This window comes from Cavia porcellus, unplaced genomic scaffold (genome assembly GCF_034190915.1).
Source record: "Cavia porcellus strain 051 isolate PalLab524CR breed Dunkin Hartley unplaced genomic scaffold, mCavPor4.1 scaffold_9, whole genome shotgun sequence".
Taxonomy (NCBI): Eukaryota; Metazoa; Chordata; class Mammalia; order Rodentia; family Caviidae; genus Cavia; species Cavia porcellus.
The window spans coordinates 56,077,142-56,098,936 of NW_026947492.1; the positions used below are offsets into that span (position 1 = coordinate 56,077,142).

The following is a 21,795-nucleotide window of genomic DNA, read 5'->3' on the forward strand; positions in this document are numbered from 1 at the left end:
AGTGCATGGTCCTGAGTTCGAACGCCAGTATCTCCCCACCCCAAAAAGATCTTATTTTCAGTAGAAAAAAGCCATGAAGGAAGTAAATATAGAATTTTTGAGGTTTCTTTTCAGTCTGTGCTTTGGTTGATTGCAAAGCAGGAATGTTGGCAGGTGGGGGGTGGTTGGCAGCTGCCTTAGAGAAGTTCTTAAGAGAGTACCTGGACTTAAGTTGAAAGACGCTTTTCTGCTTCCAGTGAAGATAGAACTGGGGTCCTCTAAAGAAGGTTACTACAAATCTGTTTACATATTTTTAATGGTTGAAACACCCTGGTATGTTGGAGAAGTCATAGTTAATAGGATTGACACATATTTCACTGAGCTCTTATTAGTCTGTTACAAATGTTAAACCCACATTCTGTACCTCACTGAGGGTAAGTCAACCTTTAAAATCATTTTATGCTTAAGGATATTAATTATTCTTTGAGATAGGACTCCAAAGACATAGGTGCTGGCCGTCAACTATTTGTATTACCTTGGACAAGTCATTTGACATCTTGGGCTGAATTATACTGATTTATAAAATGTCCATTACAATGTATATTTCACACAAGTGTTGCAAGAATTCAGTAAAGCAATTGTATGAAAATACATCAATTTTAAGAATTAAATCTTTAATTGTATTTATTCCACAAACTAATTACTGAACTTTGGCTTTATATTACACTTTGTAAAAAAAACTATGTGAAAGAGTAAATCCTGTGCAAGCATTTAAACATCAAAATCATACAAAATCAAAAGAGCATACTTTCCATGGTGTACATATAAAAGTTAGTGTAGAGAAGAATATTCTTTAAAGTAAAAATAGTGGTGAGGAAGGAAATATAATATTAGTGTATCAAATTTAAGGTGGCAAGGGGCTGGGGATTTAGCTCAGTGCCATAAACACATGCCATAGGTGCAGGGTCTTAAGTTCGATCCTCACTAACCCCCCCCAAAAAAATTAAGGTGGAGAATTTGATAGAAATTAAAAAGAGAGGTTAAAGAAACCTTTGAGAAAGGTAATAATTTCTTTTTATTGTTGAGGAATTTATAACTCAGGGAATATAAAAAACTTGTTTTACAAGTTGTGCTACCAACAATTAGCAGGGACTGAGTAGAATCTTTTACTCTAAATCCTCAGCAGAGCTGAAGTTAGGCACTAGGACTTCCTCTGTCATGTTTCTAGTCCCTTACGTCTCACAGTCCTTGATATGAGGCAGGCAGGTAATGAGTGAGTGATTCCTGGAAGTCCTAGAAGCTGCCTTTGTGAGAAGCTGACCATAGGAAAGAGAAACTTGACTTCATTATATGCCTGACTTGTGCTTACAGAACTCTTAATAGAAGCAGGTCTATTAGGGTAGCTAACATTGTGGTCAGGAAGCCCTCATTTCCTGCCCCTGGGAATATATATCTTCGGTGGAGCTAGTGGATGCTGTCAGTCTTTGTGAGTGAGTAATTATAAAGGGTTATCCAGCTAGGAAGAATTGAGCTGTTGTCTGTCACAGATAGAAGGATTAGCATGTTAATACTGGAAAATATTCCTGTTACTGGTAAAAATAATCATTATTCAAACCTGGTTACTAATTGATTGATTAAGGCAGAGTATTGCCAAACATTTGAGGCTGTCCTTGAACTGACCCTGTGGCCCAGGCTGGCCTCAAACTTACAGTGATCCTCCTGCCTCAATTCTGGAATGCTGGAATTACAGGTGTGCATCAGCATGCCTGGCTTTTTGAAGCCTGTTTTTAAAGGAAAAGTGTGTAGAAATAGAAAGAAACAGACTAGAAGAGCATTTGGAATCATGTGACCTGGGGGAATGGTTATGACCTTAGGCAGTTTTCATATAACCCTTAGCTTCAGTACCCTTATCTGAAAGTATAAGTGATGATTTTCACTTTGCAGAATGGTTAGGTTTTGCTGAGGTGATATAGAGAATACCTAGCACAAGAGTCTGTACATAGTAGCCATTCAATAACGTAGTGGTTGAAGGGTGTTTGGTTGTTGCTGTTGTCTTATTGGTGCTGTTGGAATTCTTACTGTGCTGTGCAAATTATAATAATCAAATGCCTCTGTAAAGGTGATTTTTTTCCTTGTTGTCTTTATCAAATCCTTTATTTACATATGAATAGCTCATTGACCATTATCTTCGTACTCAAAACAGCCCCAACAGGAAGGGACTCAGAAGACACTGAAACTAAGAGACTTTGTGATTGGTCAGAGTCAGTAAGTGGCAGGCCCAGAGCTTAGGTCCTTAGAGTGGACCTAAGTTCTTTTTCTGATAGAGGAGTGCTCTGTTATCCTGAATAGGCTGAGTTTAATTAGGTAAGGACATTTAGCCTGGGAGAGAAGATGGAAAAGGGTTTCTGGTGTCCTGCCCAGCTTCCATGTTAGCCTCCACCTGCAGTAATCCCTGTCATGTTGATGAGCATTGTCCCTCATCTAGGATGATCTGAGGAGCTCCAAAGACATTCCTCTGGCTCCAGTCCTACTTATAAGGCATTCCAGTACTTAATAATGTTTTGCTTTTCAGGCATGGGGGAAAGTTATCCTCAATTGTTATTTATATAAAGCTGTAGGTAGACCAGAAGCCTGATCTGCTAGGAAAGTAGGTTTCTCACTTGCAGTAGAGAATGAAAGTGTGTAGATGTTAAAAATGATCATTTTTACTCTTCATGATTGACTGAGTCTCTTTAGAAGACTGTCCATATTTAGCTTAAATAATAGGAATTTTTCATAAAACATTGAACCCTCAATCCTTGTAATACCTGTTGCTTCTGGAACAACAACTTAGTTCTTTTAGATGCTCATATTCTTACCATAAACAGTAAAAAAGCAAAATACCTTGAGAGAGTAAGTACTTAGCAAACAACCTAAATGACACTCCTATTTGGATTTAGGAATTTATTGCTGATTTTTTTGTTTTTCTGTTTTTGTGGTTTAAAAACAAAGCAGTTATCAACCCACTGCTTTCTTTCTTTTCATTTTTCTTCTGCACACAAAAATTCTCTGAGTACCATGTATGTTGTGATTCTGGGATTTTAATCAAGTTCCGGATTGCTAGATACATACATGCACAAATGTACACACACACTCATAAACACATGCATGTACTCTTAACTAATACTCATACAAGGTTGTGTGTTCTAAGTTCTATAAAAGAGATATGAATATGTTCTCATAGGGCTTTTAAAAGAGGAAAACGTATATGTGGCTTGAGAGTGACTTCTACTTTGGCCTGATGTAAGCATAAGTAGTTTGGGCTGTATGGAAGTGACACAGTATTGTGAGTGGAAAGAAGATCAACAAAGGGAGGAAGACAGTGTATATGTGAAAGGATAGAATGGGAAGAAAGGGCCTGGATCAGATCATGAGAACTCTGAGGAGTATTTCAAGATAACAAAGAGCTATGTATGTTTTTGAACAGGGAAGAGAGTGAATGTGTACTGTGAGGAAAAGTTAATCTGGCTACGTGTTCAGTATAAAGAATAAAATAAAATCTTGAAGGTTCTAATTCTGACTTTTCTACTGATGGCTGTGTGTGCAAGTCACATACTCTCCTGGAATAACATTTTCTTCATCCATTGAAAAGTTAAGGGCCAGGGATTTAGCCCAGTGGAATAAGCACTTGCCTGGCAAGCACAAGGTCATGAGTTGGATCCCCAATACCAAAAAAAAAAAAAAAAAAAAAAAAAAAAAGTTACTCCTACTAAACATACAAGTTGTCTCTAAGAATTAAGTGAAATAGCAAAGTTGAGAGCCCCTTACATAATACCTAACACATGGAATGAATGAATGCAAAGTACCTTGGAAACTAAAGAACATCTTACATTTGTGTTAGGTGAAAATTTGTTTTATTGACCTATCAAGATCCTTTTCACACAAAACATAAGGATTTTGTCTCCTTTTATCTTCTTTCTTAACTAATCAGCTCTGATTTATCTTTCCACACCATGTTCAGAAAGTCACCTCCCTGTGGAAGTGTATACATATCTAGATTGAGAGTTCTTGCCCTAGTTTGTGTTTCTGTAGTGTATCCCCCACTCCAGTACTTGAGAATGAACCTAGAAACTCTGTATCACAGAGTTATATCCCCAGCTCGTTTTTAATTTTCAGACAAAATCTCTTACTCTGTTGTTTAGGTGGGTCTTCAACTTTATGATCCTTTTCTCTCAGCCTCCCCCACTGCTGAAATTACAGGAATGGGCCACCGTTCCCATCTTCTGTACCTCTTTGATGAACTTTTAAAAAATAATGTCTTTATTTATATTGTGGTGTTGGGGGGCTCGGGTTTTTTTGGTACTGGGAATCGAACTCACGACCTTGCGCTTGCCAGGCAGGTGCTTATGCCACTAAGCTAAATCCCCAGCCCTATATCGTGGTTTTTAAGTTTTTTCTACATTTATATTTGGTACTAAAACTTTGGTATATATCAAAATGATTTTGACATGGCTGATTAAAACAAGTTTCTAACTCAATAAGTTTTGAAGTAAGGTGTAAAATACTTTTAACCATTTCTCAGATGTTGATGCCGATGAGACTTCATTTTCAGAAGCATTTGTTTAACACTGATATATTATGAACTACTTGAGAGCTAAAACTGTGCCTTATTTGTCTTTGTTTCCTTAGTACTTTAAATGTTGAGTGACACTGGTCACACATTGAATGTTTTGTGATTTTAGGTGGCCATTAAGCAGATGAATCTTCAGCAGCAGCCGAAGAAAGAGCTCATTATTAATGAGATCCTAGTCATGAGGGAAAACAAAAACCCAAATATTGTAAACTACTTGGACAGGTATGAAATGGTGGGTCAGTCAGAGGGATGGAGTCTTTGGGACCAGTGGGTTAGAGGAGAAAGCAATACCAGCACCCATAACTGCCTCAGTTTAACTATCTTCTGTGGTGCTAAGGTGTTTGAATCCAGCCCTACATATTGCTAAACACTTCTGATTGCTGGAATACCTGTGTGGGTAAGACCAACATTTGATGCTAGTAATACAGTTTGTTTTGTCTCAGGGAATTCCTTCTGGCCATCTGTCTGAGTAAGACATCTTGGTTCTTAATTCATTCTCTATCAAAAGTCTTTCTTCACCCTTCTCATCCTTTAGAATAACCCATGGTTTGGCTTTATGCTTTTAAAATGTGATGCTTAGTAGTATTTTTTTAATACACATTTGCATTAAATTGGAACTTCTTGTCCAAGTTTCAGAGATGTCATAGGTAGATACTGTACTAAATTTTAGACCCTGATTTCTTTACTACTTGTACTACATTATCAACAACTTTTCTTGGTGTGGCATATTTCATATATGTCCTTTCTTGTGCAGCATGTAAAGTACTCTGGCGATCTTCAGATTCTTTAATGAGGAAAGGAGTTGGACTTTGACCTTCCTTATACATTCATGATGTTGTTAGCTATAAAGAATAAAACCTGCATGGAGATGAAATGTAGTCTTTTGAACATGGAGCTTAACTCTGGCTCTAAAGAATCTTCTAAAGTTATGATTCACCTTCTCACATCTTTTTATTTTTTGTTTTGTGGTACTAGGAATTGAATACAGGATCTTTACACTAAGATACATTCTTAGTCTCTTTTTTTTTGAGACAGAGTGTCACTAAGTTGCCCAGGCTGAGTTTAAAGTTGTGATCCTCGTGCCTCAGACTTCCAGAGTGCTGGGTTATAGGCATGTGCACCACACCCACTATGCTGGTACAGTATAAAAAAAGAATATATCTCCTCGTGAGCACAGAATAGGGTATCCTTAACCTCTGAGGAGCTAGTGCAAGCACTGCAAGTGAGAGTCTGTAGTTTTTGTGAGATGTCCTAAAGAACTGGTCCATATTTGTTCTTCAAATATGTGATATCCTGGGACTTTACTTTGAGATGAAATTTTAGAAGATACATTGACAGAGTATGTCCAACAAAATGTTTGAGATAACATGAATTTAGTTTGCATTGTTTTAGTTTGATGATGACATCAAATCCAGAAGTAGAGATTTTGCTTTGTCAGTGCTGAGAAATACTCACATGGGTCCTCGTACTCTTTCTTCACTCTATCTAAGCTAACAATTGCTTTCTCAGTGAGTGAGTGAAGGGCCATGAATTATATTCTTCATCAAGTAAAAAGTAACCTCTTGCTAGTGGAAGAATTTTGCCTAGTCCTGAATTCTCTTCTGATTCATGTCATAGTCCATTTAGGCGGTTACAGCAAAATCCCAGAGGCTAGGTAGCTTATAAACAATGCAAATTTCTTTTTCACAGTTGTCGAACCTAAGAATTTAAAAATCAAGATGCCAGTAAATTTATCGTTTGGTGAGGGCTGACTTTCTGGTTCCTGCATGGTGCCTTGTCACTAGTCTCACTCATGAGGGCTCTGTCTTTATGAACTAACCATCTTCCTAAAGCCCCACCTCCTAAAACCATCACAATAATTAGATTTTTTTTTTTCCTTTTTGAGACAGGGTTTTGCTATATAGTTCAGGCTGGTCTTGAACTTACTTCTTAGCTCAGGCCTGCCTCAAACTTGCAATAATCCTCCTGTTTCAGCCTCCCAAGTGCTGGGATTACAGATGTGTGTGTGCCACCATACCTGACCCAGTTAGATATTCAGTGTGATGTTCTTTTGGGAAATAAACAGTCAGACCATAGGAGTCCAAAAAAAGGCTACAGAATCTGTCTTGTAAGGGTTCTTAAACATGAGGAGACTTGGGCTGAGGATGTTGCTCAGTGATAGAACACTTACCTAACACATGCAAGGATCTGTGTTCTACCCCAGCACTACAGAAAAAAAGGAAAGAAAACACAAAGGAAAAAAAGAAAAAAACCCCTTCTAATTACAATGAATACAGTCAGATGGAAAGAGCAGTAAAGTAATAGTTAAAGGACTAAAATTATAATCTTACCTTTTGCTTGAGACCATTGTCAAAATTATTTAACAGTTTCCCTGTATGTCCATTAGAAGCTTTATTATCCAGGTGAAGAAAAGGTGACATATCTCACAACTCAAGACAGTCCAAGAAATGTTTTTTGAAAGCTAGCTTCTTTGTTCAAGGCTAGCAGAAGAGTCTTGTAGGGGCTCTGAGCTAACCTTGTTTCTTGTTTGTCACGAGAAAACATTGTTCTGACAGGTTAAATAACCTTTTATTTATCACAGAGCGAGGCTGAGTAATCCAGTCCCTGAGTGAGATTATCAGGTCTAACTCCTGTCAGCCCGAAAGTCCTCCAAGGAGTATGATACTGCACCGTAGCTTTGACTTAACAAAAGAGGCTAGAATCACAGACGTTAAGGTAGACGTCATTGTCAGCATAATGTCTATGTGTATAACATTTTATACCTTTTAAAGGACTTTTATTACCACCACTTCATTTAATATTTACAGTTATCTTTTGTTGTACTCATGGATTTATTCAGTAAGTATTGGCATCTCCTGTGCTGACCTTTGGGGATAGAGTCTTGGACAAGACCTTATAATTAATCTCACAGATTTTAGGTCTAATAGAACTCTGAGACAGTCACTCTCCTTACTGTTCATAACATGGGATCCAAACCTCATTTTTATCAAATGTTTGCATGGCTCCTACATGGATGCCTTAAGAAGTTTAGATTTATGCTAGTCTTTCTGATTTCATGAGTTACTCCTTTGTGTTGTGGTAAAGTATAATTTTATTGCATCTTCTCCATAGAACACGTATGCTTTGTTTTATCCAAGTGCATCCTTAAGAGATCTAAGGTTAGTACTGCCGTCCCATCATTCTGCTTTTCTCTAAAGTAAAGAACTTTAGGCTTTTCCAGAATTCACTGAGATGGTTTCACTAAGATGGTGTACAGTCTTTGTAACCTGAATCAGTGGCTCATTGTACTCTGATTATTCCTTTTCACTCTTGATGTTTTTGCAGTTACCTTGTGGGAGACGAGCTATGGGTTGTCATGGAATACTTGGCTGGAGGCTCCTTGACAGATGTGGTGACAGAAACCTGCATGGATGAAGGCCAGATTGCTGCTGTGTGCCGTGAGGTAAGGCCAAGGGCCAGGCAACCGTGAGCAGGAAGTACCTCCATGTTCCTGTCCATGAAAGTTTGTACCCAGAGAGGATTCAGCCCAGGCTTTGTGGAAGTGGGAAAAATTAGCATGGATACTATCATCCTCCTTCTTCTTTTTTCTTTTTTAATTTTTCCGATATTAGAGATCGAACTCATGAACTTGGGTATTTTTAAATTTGTGAATTTTTCTGTAAAGATAACTTTATTCTGCACATTATAGAAAAGTTAGAAAATAACCAGAAAGTGTATATGTGTGTACATGTGCATGTGTGTGTGCGTGTGTGTTTTGTGTGGGAGGGATACTGGGGTCAAACTCAGAACCTTTGCATTGAGGTACATCCCCGGGCCTTTGTGTTTATTTTTTTTATTTTGAGAAAAAGTCTCACAAAGTTGCTCAGGTTGGGCTTAAATTTTCAATCCTTCTGCTTTTGTCTTCCAAATAACTGAGATTCCAGGCATGCATCATGCCTGACCGAGTATATATTTAAACACATCATTTGTAACTTCAACCCATATTGATAACTTATAAATGCATTATATTTTTCTTTATCTCTTTTACATGGATATATATTTTAGTTATATTTTTATTCTGCTTTCACACAGAATAAAAAGTTCTCTAGAGCCCTTTCATGAGAAGCAGTATCCCTAGAATTCAGCCTTGTTTCTAGGTTTTTGTTAGAGCAAGAAGGTGAAGGGAATATTCAGACATTGAGGATATTGGGTGTTTTGCTCTTGAGATCTGATAGAAAAGTTAGAAAGTTGAGGAAAGAATAAAAGAATGAATGAGATTTCTTTCTCTTTTTTAAAGTAGTTCTTCTTGTTCTTCTTCTCTTCTTCTGCCTCTCCATCAACATCTTTCTTCTTCTTCAAGTTTTTATTTTAAGACAGGGTCTCACTAAGTTGTCCAGCCTGGGCTCTAACTTGTGATCCTCTTTTTCTCCAGGAATCTAGAGTGCTTAGGATCACAGACATGTGCTACCACACCCAGCTAAGATTCAGAATTTTGGAGGAATATAATGTGATTAAGGTTTCATGGTTCAACAGCTGGAGGCATTTATGTAGTTGTATATGTAGTCCATGTTGAAAAATAAAATAGTGTGAAATCTATACTGCTGTGGAAAATTTAGTCACCTTTGCGTTAACAACTTCGGGATGCAGAATGTATAAAAGTAGGTTAATGGAATCAATATCAGGCTAGAATTCACAATTAAGAGCTTACTAATGCAATATTTCTTAACTGTTTTTTTGTAGCTCCTCCCTAAAGAACCTTTTTAGTTTTTTTTTCTAGTCACATTACTCTCATGAAATTTTTATACTACAAACATATAATTATGTACATTATGCTCTTCAGGACCACAAAGTACTATAATATGAAAGTTGTTTTTAATTTCCAAGCCCAGTGACCAGCTTTCATTGGTTAAGAATATATGTACATGTGTATTTGGAGAAATTATTTTGCCTCAAATTATTCATCAGTAAAATGGAAATTGAAACATTCATGCTGTGTGCCTTAGGGGGGTACTACATGAATCAAAAAGCAGTTGGGTGCTAGATATGTGACTTAGTGGTGGCATGGTTGGATGGCACATGCAAAGGCCCTGGGTTTGATTCCTAGCATAGGGAAAAAAAGTTGATTTCACTTTGTGATCTGTGAGCAACTTGTATAAATTCTTCCAGCCTCAGTTTTCTTGTCTATAAAATGGGGATTGAACAGGTTGTAATGAGCATTAAATGTGTTATCACTCTAGACAAAAGCACTTGAAAAATTATCAGACAAACATGTTGTATTACTATTCTTAAAATCTAATAGAGACCATTACCTACTTTTTGAAATGTAGTTTATGTGCCATATAATTTACTCATTAAAGTATAGAATTTACTAATTTTTGATAGATTTCTAGGGTTATATAACCACCATAATAATGAATTTTAGATCATTTTTATCACCCTAGAAGGAAACTCCATATTGACATTTTACTGTGTCTGGGCTTCAATTTGTAATTTTTCTGCTTCAGACTCCCCAGAGTACAAAGGCATAGGCCATCATACCTGACTGATGTTTGGGTTATTCATTTATTATTATTTTTCTTTCCTCTGTCTCTCTCTCCACTCCCTATTATTATGAAAAATGCTGCTATGAATTTTCATATACTAGTTTTTGGGTAGACATACATTTTCATTTCTCTTGGTTATGTACATAGAGGTAAAATTATTGGTCACATTATTACTCTGTATTTAATATTTTGAGGAATTGCCAAACTTCTAAAGCATTGTGTGAGGGTTTCAGTATCTCAAGATCATCCTTTTGATCATAATTTTTAACATTCAGAGAACTGTCTCCTACTGATAGCCCTTATTTTGAAAAAAAAATCCAATTATGAAAATTGCTTTGTTTTTAATTTATCCATTAGGATGTTCTTAGAGAGTAAAGCATTGAATTAGGACCATTTAGATAGTAGTTTCCTGTTGAATTGTATCGCTAATAGTTTTTAATTGATAGAAGCTTCTAAAAATTTAGTTTCAGGCTAATACATTGAAATTACTGCGTTTAGGATAAGAGCTAAGATTATACCTGAGCCCCCATTTTTTAATTTAATTTAATTTAATTTTTTTGCTTTTTTGAGACAGAGTCTCTGCAGTTTAGGCTGGCCTTGAGCTCACTTTGTAGACTAGGCTGGTCTTGAACTCACAGTGATCCTGCTGCCTCAGCCTCCCGGGTGCTGGGATTACAGGCGTGAACCACCATGCCCAGCATATATTTTTTATTTTTATTTTGAAAAGAATAAAACCAAATGAGACAAAACAAAATGGAGTCAGTCAAAACAAAAGGAGGGACATAGTACATGACTTAAAACCAAAATGCTAGGTAATAACAGTGGTTGCCATAATGCCTCTTATATCTTCAAAAGAATTGCCCATGTCAGCAGGCACAATAAAATTGAACAAAACAATTCAGAACAAAACCAATAAAAACAAAACATTGGAGACATTGTAGGACTTCAAAAGAAAATAATTGTCAAACCAAAATGGATATCATAGTGAATCTTACTGTCTTCAAAGTAGTTGCCTCTACCCTCAGACTTCATACTATCAAACAAAACAGATTCGAATAAAATCAGTCAAGACAAGACAGTGATCAAACAAAATAGATTCAAACAAAATTAGTCAAAAAAGACAGTGAAAGCAGTATAGGACTTCAGATTAAGTTAATAGGAAATCAAAAATGGTTACCGTAGTATATCCTGCTATCTGTGGAATAGCTGTCTGTGCCCTCAAATCTAATACAAGTAGAAGAACTGGAACAGAATATAATCAAACTAAACAGCAGTGATGAGCCTCCGTTTTAAAGACAGGAAAACAGGATATCAGAGAAAGTGCTTTGGATGCTGTGGTCAGTTAGCAAGTAGCAGAACCGGGCATTTTAACATCACTCAAGTGTCTCTTTGTCACTCACTGTCTGATACATATAGATATTTTTTTAAGGTTCTTCCCTTTCCCATAGCCTTTACCTGTTTCAGCCATTCCTAAAACTTGTCTGGCTGAGGGTAAGACAGTACACTAAGTTATACAAAGTGTGCTTATTAGTGAATTACCCTGGGTCAGCTCCTACCACCAAAAACAAAACAAAGCAAGACCAAAAAATTTTTAAAACACACCTTAATGCAAATGTCTTATAAATATTTGCCTGTGTATGTAATTTAAGATTTAAAAATTCAGTTGCCTACTACACATTGGTCTTTGTGTTTCATAGGTCTGCTTAAACTATCCCCTTGGCAAACTAAGATCCTGGTAATCCACGGCTTCTAGGTCCGCTTTCATAGGTCTCCTTTGAAAACATGAAAATACACTGGAGGAACTCCTTTGCATACGGGAACTATCATCTGATGAATAGCATAATGGAGTTCTGTAAGAATGCTTATAAAAAGACGATTCTAGATATGACACTACCTCTGATTTAGGGCATGTCCTTTTACACATGGGCACCTTCCTTCATCTGAAAATCAGATTGGAGCTGAGTATGATGGCACACACCTGTAATCCTAGCTACTGTGGAGACTGAAGCAGGAGGATCACAAATTTGAGGCCTGGTTGGGTAATTCAGCAAGACCTTGTTTCAGATTGAAATAAGAGGACTGAGGGACACCCTGTGTTCAATTCTTGGTGCCACCCCTGCCCCCCCAAAAAGAGGAAGTTGAATTAGTCAGTTTTATCTTTTTTTGTTTTTTTTTTTGGTGCCAGGGACCGAACTCATGACCTCGTGTTTGCCAAGCAGGCACTTACACCCCTGAGGGCCTGTCAATTTTATCTTAAATTTTTGTATTTCATGTCTTATGTATCCTTTCTTTCTCTCTTTATCCCCCCCCCCCTTCAATAGTGTCTGCAAGCTCTGGAGTTTCTGCATTCAAACCAGGTCATTCACAGAGACATCAAGAGTGATAATATTCTATTGGGAATGGATGGCTCTGTCAAGCTAAGTAAGTAGCAGTGGTAATACTTCTGTCCCTGTAGGCTCGTGTCTCCTCTGGGATGGTAATCATATACATGCAACTTCTACATTCATCAGTCTTTATCATTTCTTGGGATAGTATGGCCTTTTATATTGCACATAAAGTGTTAATTATTATTATATTATTTTCCATTTTATACATTCAGCTAGTTCTTCGTTTTTTTCCCCCAAATCTATCCTTTGTGCTAGGTTCTGTGATTGGCCTTGGGTTATATTTTGCTGACTTTTGAGGAATTCTTAGTCTATTATGACAGACTTCTAATGAATAATTTGAAAGGAGTTTTATGGCATTTCATTCATTCAGTTACATGTTTGGCAAACAGACATTTAAAGGCTATTACATGCCAGCTCCTCTGGGAGTACAAAGATGAGTAAAAAGACAAACTCTTTACTATCAAAGTCTCCTGATTTAAATACATTTATAATTTTACTATAATATAGAAAGAACTGCAAATGGAGATTCTGTTCAAAAGTATGCAGACAAGTTGTCTAGACAAGCTGATTCAGGTAGACAGGCAGTTTATGAGAGGGCTACTAGCAGCCTCTGGCCTGGGTACTAGGTGAGGAAATGACAGATACAGGCCCATGCCTGGTGGTAGGTGAGGGAGATTGGGATCTAATTCAAGGACTCATGTCTAAGGAATAAGGCAAGGAGTTAAATGTTGTATGTTTAAATGTTGGGCAGGGAAATACTGATTTTCAAGAATAAAGCAGAGTAGGGAGAAAACAATCAAGGCCAAACAACTGTTTGGACTTTATTCTGAGTCCTTTTGATTTGAGAAGAAGGTAGGAAGCTAGAGATCATGTTCCTTAGGTATCCTGCTTCTCCTCAGGAACAAACAAGGAATAGGCTCCCAGACTAGACATGAAGGTGGCAGTCCAGTGTCTCCCACCGTGGTGAAGGAAGATTGCAGAACGGGGAGGCAGACAGGGTAACACCTGAGGGTAGGCACAAAGTCAGCACTCACTGAAGGCATATCCTAAATGTCTGTCTCTCCCCACCCCCTTCTTTTCTAGCTGATTTTGGATTCTGTGCACAAATTACCCCAGAACAGAGCAAACGGAGCACCATGGTGGGAACTCCATATTGGATGGCACCAGAGGTTGTGACAAGGAAGGCGTATGGGCCCAAGGTTGACATCTGGTCCCTGGGCATCATGGCCATTGAAATGATTGAAGGAGAGCCACCATACCTCAATGAAAACCCTCTAAGAGTGAGTGTTACCAGTCCTGTCATTTGGGGTGTTGTCTCTAGTTCCAGGATGTGAGACTCAGACTGTTACCTTTTTTGTGAATAAAACTAACCACTGTTGAACTTAAAATATAAATCTAAGAACGTACTTGTTGTATCCTGAAGAACCTGTGTCCCTGAAGCGAGAGAGAAGGTGTAGTGTGACAGTCAAAGTTAGAGAACTAGCAGTAGGCCAGTAGATAAGACCTTTCAGGCTATTGTGAGAACTTGGCTTTTACTCAGTAGAGTTGGGAATTCATCATAGGGTTTTGACTACTTCTGTGGAAAAACTGTGACAGACTTGAAGTAGTTCAAACAAGGGTGGTCACTTGGATGATATGGGTATGAGCAGAAGTGAAAAGTAGACTCAGGAAGTAAATGTCTCGAAAGAATAGCTAACAAGGTGAATAGGATATTAGAAAAACGGAATCAACAGTAACTGCAAGGTTTTATGCCACAATTGTTGAAAAATTCAACTGCCATTTATTGAGATGTTGAAGAACACTGTTGAGTGACGTAAGAAAGAGCTGACTTATTTCTTTTTTTAAAATTAATACATGTTTGCAGTTCATAATGATTACATGTGCTGTGAGGGTTTGTACATGTACACCCTTTTTCATCTCCTTCCTCTCTTCTCCCTGCCCCGCCCTTCATCTCTTGAACCCTGTCTCCTCATTAGTCAAGTGGAGATGTTGAGCAGAGCTGGACACATGAGTCTGGAGTTTAAGGAGGAAAGGTCTGAGCTATATGTATCTAAATTAACTAGATGATGTGTATGTAAAGCCAGAAGTGTAGGTAGTTGAGATCATTCATTTAGGAGTGAGTACAAAGTAGAGCAAGGAGTTGCCTTCTTAGCATAAGAGAACTAAGAGAAGTGTGTCTGGGAGCCAAGATGATCACGTCTCAGGGGAGTGGAGCAGTGTGTCAGTTGTGATGATCAACTGAGAATGATAAGATGGAGAAATCAACATTGGATTTGCCAATATGGAGGTTATTGATGACTGACAGTTATCGAATGATGGGGACGAAAGCTTAGTCAGGGTGAACTGATGAAAGTGCAGAAAGAGGAGATCGAGATAGCCGCTAGAAACAGTTTCTTTTTCTCCTGAAGTTTTGCTATGAAGAGTAACAGAAATGAAGCAGTATCTTGAAGTGGGGAAGGTGGGTTAACAGATAATGTTTCTTTGCTTTTGGGAATTTGGGACAGGAAGCAAATGGTCTTATACAGAAGAAAGTAACATCTTCAAGAGTGATGTCCTTCATTAGATGAAAGGCGTTGGATCAAGTAAAGGGCATTATATTAGATCATGAGCAGTTTATCCATTGTGATAAGAAAGGAAAGCAGAGTGCATCAGCAAAGACGCAAGTAGACTGGTAATGTGTGTGGGAGATGTGAAAGTTATTCTGATTGCTTTTATTTTTTCATTTAATCCAGCTTCCCATCCAGGGCATAAATTTCGTGTGCATTGTCACTACCATTGTGCCGTCTACACTTAACTACATGATTATGTCACTCTCGAGTAACTGATTCTTGGAGAGTACTTCAGTGTACCAAGCTGAAACTAATTTCTATAGTTTCTACCCTTCTGTTCCAGCTTTGTGGTCTGACTACGTAGAATACATTCTTCTCTGCCTTAGAATGGCCTTGAAGATTTGAAGGTGATGATCAGTGGGGTTTTGATGGAAATAAGACTGAAATTAGAGGACAGGCACACACATGAACAGTGTGATCCTAGGCTATGGACTTATATTTCTGAACCTTATCTGTGAAATGGAGGTGACAAATCTTGTCCTATTTCTCAGAATTGCTGTAGCACATACATTGTGTAGGTACCTCGTGAGTTAAAGTGCTGAGCACTTATAAAGGTTTATTGTTCTATGCTTTTATCTTCCCAAAGAGATGCTTCATATTAGAGGCCAGGGAGGCAATAGTAAAACAGTTTGCTACTTAGCTAAACATTCCTTTTTATAGTATCTCATACCAGAAAAGATCAGTTCTTGGATGACTATGAAGTGAAGGCACCAAGAATAATTTCTGTCTTTAGCTAGGCAGATGTTTAGCTAGTCCGTCAGGCTAAGTGAGTTATAAAGCCTTTAGATCAGTAATAAAAGTAATAATAAATCTTTAAGTTTGTAGCTCACTTTATATGTTCACAAAGTGCTTTCAACTATCCAGATATGCACTAAAGAGAAGTTGGATTTTAGCAGCATGCATATGATCACATAACCTTAAGCTCAATCCTTAGGTCATATTCTTTTCTAGAATACCACAGTTGCCTCTTTGAAACTACCGCAGCTGGCCATAGTTTTAGAGGGTGTGTCTGGGGACAAAAGAGAACGCCAGTTGAAGCTCAAAATGATTCTCCATTTATATTGCCAGGCCTTGTACCTCATTGCCACCAACGGGACCCCAGAGCTTCAGAACCCAGAGAAGCTGTCAGCTATCTTCCGAGACTTTTTGAACCGCTGTCTTGAGATGGATGTGGAAAAGAGAGGTTCAGCGAAAGAGCTGTTGCAGGTAACCACTCCTCTACAGAGAAAGCACATTTTGTACTTCATTTATGTCTGTAAAGTTCTGTTTATCATAGAATTAAACTTCTTTCCTATCATCCCATACTCTTCTGTATTCCTAATTTCCTTTCCTTCGCCCTGCCATCAGTCATAAAATTCCCTTGGTGTCTTCCTTAGGCTATTAAAGTTTTATACACCCTCCTAGGCTCGGCCCACAATCTACTTTCTGAGCTCATGTTAACCTGTGTCTATATCTTTCTTGTTTTGTTTTTTTTTTTTTTTTTTTGTCTTTTTCCTTTTTATCGGTACCAGGGATCGAACTCAACAACTGCCTGCTTGCAAGGCAGGCACTCATGCCAGCTCCGTCTATATCTTTCTTTAGCACTTCCTTTGGTTTGCCAAAGGAAGTGTAGGAGATTTTATTTGTGCTTGATGAGAAGCAACTCTCTGAAAAGTTAAATCTTGAACATTACACTTGATTGGGATAAACACAAAAGATATATTTTTAAGAAAGGAACATAAATTTAGAAAATAATGAGTGCAACTTTTGAAATCTCTGAAGTTTTTATCTTAGAAACCCTCAGATGGGGCAATGATATTCTGCTTGTTTGGGGTGAGATTCTGCAAGGGCACAGGGAAATTTAAAAAACTTTTCATAAAAACTTTGAAGTTGTAGCATAATTACTTTATCCAGTTGGAAAAACTGCCTACAGCAAACCATATCATTTGAATTGAACATTTATGTTTATATATAATTTTTTCTATCTATTATCATTTTACTTTACTGCTAATAGTATAATGCTAAGTATCACGTGCAACTTCGTGATAGTGACTGATCAGTAAGCATTGTCAGTTTGTTTTGTATCATGAGGCCCAAGATTGACTGAGCCGAGCAAGGCAGGACCTAGGGTACTGCTTTGTGTTTAAAGTGGTTCTAAATATCTCTGTCTTTACCACTGGATTATAAGCTCTATTTTTTTTTTTTTGTCTTTTTTTCGTTTTTATCGGTACCAGGGATCGAACTCACGACTGCCTGCTTGCAAGGAGGCGCTTATGCCGCTGAGCTAAACCCCCAGCCCCAAGCTCTATTCTATTGATCTCTGTGAGTCTCTTTTTGGGGCCAGGACCTGACCGGGAATAGATACTCAGAAAATATTTACTTATTAAGTTGAATGGAATTACTCAAAATATTTGCCTATATTTTTAACATCTTTCTGTAATTGAGACTACTAATTACAGAGCACTGGCCATTAGAAATAAGAAATGAATTCAGCCAAATGTAACCCATTAGTCTCTAGATTCCTTTGGGACCAAAAATCCTTTAGAACAGACAGCACAAAACAAAATCCCTTTTGACTTTTACATGTGAGTTGTACTCTGGAAGCCTTATGCACTAGAAAGCACACAAATGCTATTCTAAGCCTGTGAGAGGTAAAGATCCCATTCTGAATTAGGTACTAAACTGTAGTTAATGAGAGGTTAGTGTCTTCTAGAGTTTTATTCCCAATACAGTAATATAACTAATAATAAATGTATTGTATGAATATTTACCATAGTTTAGGCACTAAGTTCTATCTATTTATTTTCTTCACAGAAACCCTGTTATAGGTTCTTTTAGTCCCATTTTTTACAAGTGAGGATGTTAAAGTTTCACATTCCCATAATTATATAGGTGAAAACTAATAGATCAAGGATTTCAATCTGCATCTGTTTGGCTCTGAAATGTGAGTGCTTTTAGCCTCTTCAAAAAGTGTCAGAACTGAAAGATCTGTCAGACTTACCTAGTGTGCTTTGTTCAGAGAAGGAAACTGAGTTGGATATTGGTTGGGTATTGGTTGTTCTTGAGAATCATATTAAGTGTGATCTGAGAACATCAGCTCTTTAACTTGTTAGTATATATTATAAATACTCAAAGCTAAAACATTCAGAATCTTTTTTTTGTTTTTTTGAGACAGGGTCTTGCTATGTAGTTCAGGCTGTGTTTGTTTGCTTATTTATTTATTTTTGTTACCCAAAATTGAACTCAGGACCATGCACTTAGCAAGCAGGTGCTGTGCCACTGAGCTATATCCCTGGTCCCTTGAACTTAATATGTAGCCCAGAATGGCCTTGAACTTGCAGTGGTCATCAAGCCTCTCAGCCTCCTGAGTATTGGGGTTACAGATGTGTACCACCATGCATGGCCTCAGCATCTTAAATCATAAATTTTTCACGTTTCTCATGTCAGAACATATATATGGGCAGAAATACAGAGGATAATATATTGGAATTCCTATCTTCATGATTTAGCAAGTGCTTTTATTCCTTTCATAGTAATAGTAACTTCTTATTACCTTTCTTCTCCTTCTCCTCCTCCTCGTTTATCTCCTTCTCCTCCTCCTTCTTCTCATTATTATTATTATTATTATTTTTGGAGACCGCATCTCATTAAGTTGCCCACATTGTCTTGAAGTTCTTCAGTCCTTCTGCTTCAATCTCTCAAGTAGCTGGGATTATGGGCATGTGCTGCCACACCCAGCTAGAGTACAGTTTTTATGTATTTTCTCCTAAACTAACTTGTACCACTGGTGGTTCAGAGCTGCCCAAGAACAAAATTTATGAATTAGAGCCCGTCGTGAACATGTTAAACACTGACAAGTCCAAATTACAGCCTAGTGAAAATGATTTTGGAAAGGACCAATATGCATTAATTAGACTTACTGAACTCAAGGATAGAACAGCAGATTCTGAGCCAGTCATGATGATATGCTTGTGAAGTCTCAGTTACTAAGGTGGCTGGGGCAGGAGGATTGCTTGAACCCAGGAATTCAAGATGAGTCTGGACAACATAGTGATACTCTATGTCTCTTTTTAAAAAAATTCTGGGTCAATAATCCTGAAATACAGTATTGTATCTTATCAGTGGATCTTGATCAGTCAGTATCTTTCCCCACAGAGGATTGTTACAGTGGTACCTCAGTTCATGAAGTCAATTCTGCTCATAATTCTGGTGGTAAATCAAGTTAAATGAAAACTGAATCAGATTTCCCCATAAGGTCAACATTGAACCTAACCATTGAGTTTGATTCAGTTCTTTTCCAACTCAGTTTGCAACCAGAATTGTGGAAAGAATCACGTTCATGAACCGAGACATCAATATATTCTGATTACTACCATAGATTAGTCTTCCCTAATAAGAAATAGAACCATAAGATATGAGCTGTATGTCTGTAGTCTTTCACTTAACATGTCTGTGGCATTCACCTTTTCAATATATCAGTCTATTTTTATTGCTGTATACTTTTTTGTGTAGTAAATGTGAATATAACATTCATTTTCTTGGACATTTGAATACTTTCCAGTTACTGACTATTGTTAAGTAAAGCCTTTTATATATCTTTTGGCGGTTATATAAACTTGTTTCTCTTGAAAATATACCTAGGCCTTGAATTGCTACAGTATAGGGTAGAGTGTGTATATCCATTGGTAGTTACTGCCAGTTTTCCAAAATTATTATCTCCCAAAGATAATTTGAGTGTGGTCTGAAGCTGTCCTTGCAGCACCTGCTATAAACATTGATGCCCTGTGATGGTTATTAAAGAAAAATGGTATAGTTATGTGTTTTTTGCTTGTCCTTTCTAGCATCAGTTCCTGAAGATTGCCAAGCCCCTCTCCAGCCTCACTCCACTGATTGCTGCAGCAAAGGAGGCAACCAAGAACAATCACTAAAACCATGCTCAGCCCAGTCTCATTGTGCCAAGCCTTCTGTGAAATAAACGCTCATTTCAGAAATTCCAGCCCCTGGCACCCTCTTCTTGCTCTGCTTTTCCCATCTCCTGATCTAGGATTCTCAGGACTTTGATCTTTGGAAACCATGTATCCAGCACTGAAGAGAACTGAGACTGAATGACTAATCCGATGATTACTGTTGCTAAATGAGGAGGTTCCTTCCAACTTGTGAATGGGAGGTTGCTTTATGACCAAGGGTTTACAATGCAAAAATTTTGGACCTCTATTTCTACATAGCAAATTCTCAACCATTCCTGCTTACCTCTCCCCACAGTATAATGTTTGGTAATATTAACAGTTTGCAGTTGGTTGGAATTTCTTTAGTGCTAGCTTTTCTGTGACTGAATTGGCAACACACCTCATTGTACCTGAAAACCAGAACAGCTTGGGAATGCCATGGAGTTTGATAATCTGCCAGGGACATGAAGAGGCTCAGCTTCCTAGACCATGACGGGTACAGCTGATCTGAATATGGGAGAGCTACTACATTTTTCTTTGTGTATGCTTTTGGCAGCTGTTTGGGAGGACCTTGACCCAATAATGTTCCCCATGCTATTTCTTGTGAAGTGATCTTGGCTGTTGTAGCAGCTTCTGATTCCCTGCATCCCGTAGGCTGTTGCCCCTGTTTTATCCTTGTTTATAACACTGAGAAGTTTCCAAAGGCACATGCTGAGTGAGAACACAGTGAGAAGTCAAGAGGAAAAAATGCAGCTACTTTTAGAGCAAAGCTGGGCATCAGCACCTGTTCAACTGTGCTTGTGTGACATTTCAAGAACTCACCTTCTTATTCCATCTTAAATGGACTGCTGAAAGATTAAATTCAGAATATTTGGTGGCCTGAATATTCGGGTAAATGAAAGTGTCTCCAAATCCTATACTATATATATGTTAGTTTTGGTGGATTTGGTGATCTGAAATTATATCCTGCCAGCTCTAAGGGGACCCTGTTTTTAAGATGCATGGCCAAACTCTGCAAATGGAAATGCTTACTGGGTGTTGGGGATGTTTGCTACCTCCTGCAGTCTCTGTGGTTTTGGTCCTCCCACTGTGGTAGGATGCTTGGCCAACATTGTGGTTTGTTATAACAGCCCCCTTGACCACCTTGTCATGCTCTGAGGTACCACTACCTCAGTAGCACAAGTTTCTATTTCCTTCAATAAAAGGAGATGAAAACATTCTATTTAGAGTATGCCATTTTTTTCCTTCCTTTCTGATTTCTTACATTAAATAGTGAATAATGGTTCTTTCTGAAAATTTTGAGAGTAACTTGCAATAGGATGCCCCTTTACTAAATGTACCTCAATTGTATTCTTTCTTACTACTTTTATTTTAAATATAAATGAAGGAAAGAGGGAGTGTTTATAAACACTTGTGTATCTATCATCCAAGTCAAGAAAGCTCTTGGTATCTTAGAACCGTTTGCACCTTAGCATCTGCTTTCTCATCAAAACTGCGTTATCCTTTCAGTAAGATTACATTTTTGTTTCTCTATAGTATCACACTGATGTATTCCAGTAGAGTTTAATTCTGCTAGTTTTGAACTTTAAATATACTGTTCCACTCAAGATTATTTTTAAGAGATATATATGTAGATATTTGTAGCTCTCCTTTCATTTATTGTTGCTGTTGTAAGCACTTGAGAAGAAAGGTTTAACTTGTCCAAGAGTAATTCCCTAAGATTTGACTTCTAGAGGAGTTGACTTTCTCAGAGCATTTTTG

The 21,795-nt window shown here is 37.7% G+C and overlaps 1 protein-coding gene across 6 annotated transcripts in view; it reads left to right on the plus strand.

Annotated features, from left to right (window-relative positions):
- Pak1 (p21 (RAC1) activated kinase 1) overlaps positions 1 to 21,256 on the plus strand; it is a 146,000-nt gene extending 124,744 nt beyond the window's left edge. For 5 of the 6 annotated variants that reach the window (XM_063256427.1, XM_063256430.1, XM_003468537.5 and 2 more), the window contains exons 10-15: positions 4,701 to 4,813; positions 7,916 to 8,033; positions 12,435 to 12,534; positions 13,584 to 13,780; positions 16,178 to 16,315; positions 19,930 to 21,256. In XM_063256427.1, the coding sequence (XP_063112497.1) occupies positions 4,701 to 4,813; positions 7,916 to 8,033; positions 12,435 to 12,534; positions 13,584 to 13,780; positions 16,178 to 16,315; positions 19,930 to 20,016 (753 nt within the window). In that variant the 3' untranslated portion in view covers positions 20,017 to 21,256. Of the gene's footprint in view, positions 1 to 4,700; positions 4,814 to 7,915; positions 8,034 to 12,434; positions 12,535 to 13,583; positions 13,781 to 16,177; positions 16,316 to 18,107; positions 18,132 to 19,901 lie in introns of all 6 variants that reach the window. The other variant, XM_063256431.1, reaches the window with a different exon arrangement.
- The last annotated feature ends 539 nt before the right edge of the window (positions 21,257 to 21,795 follow it).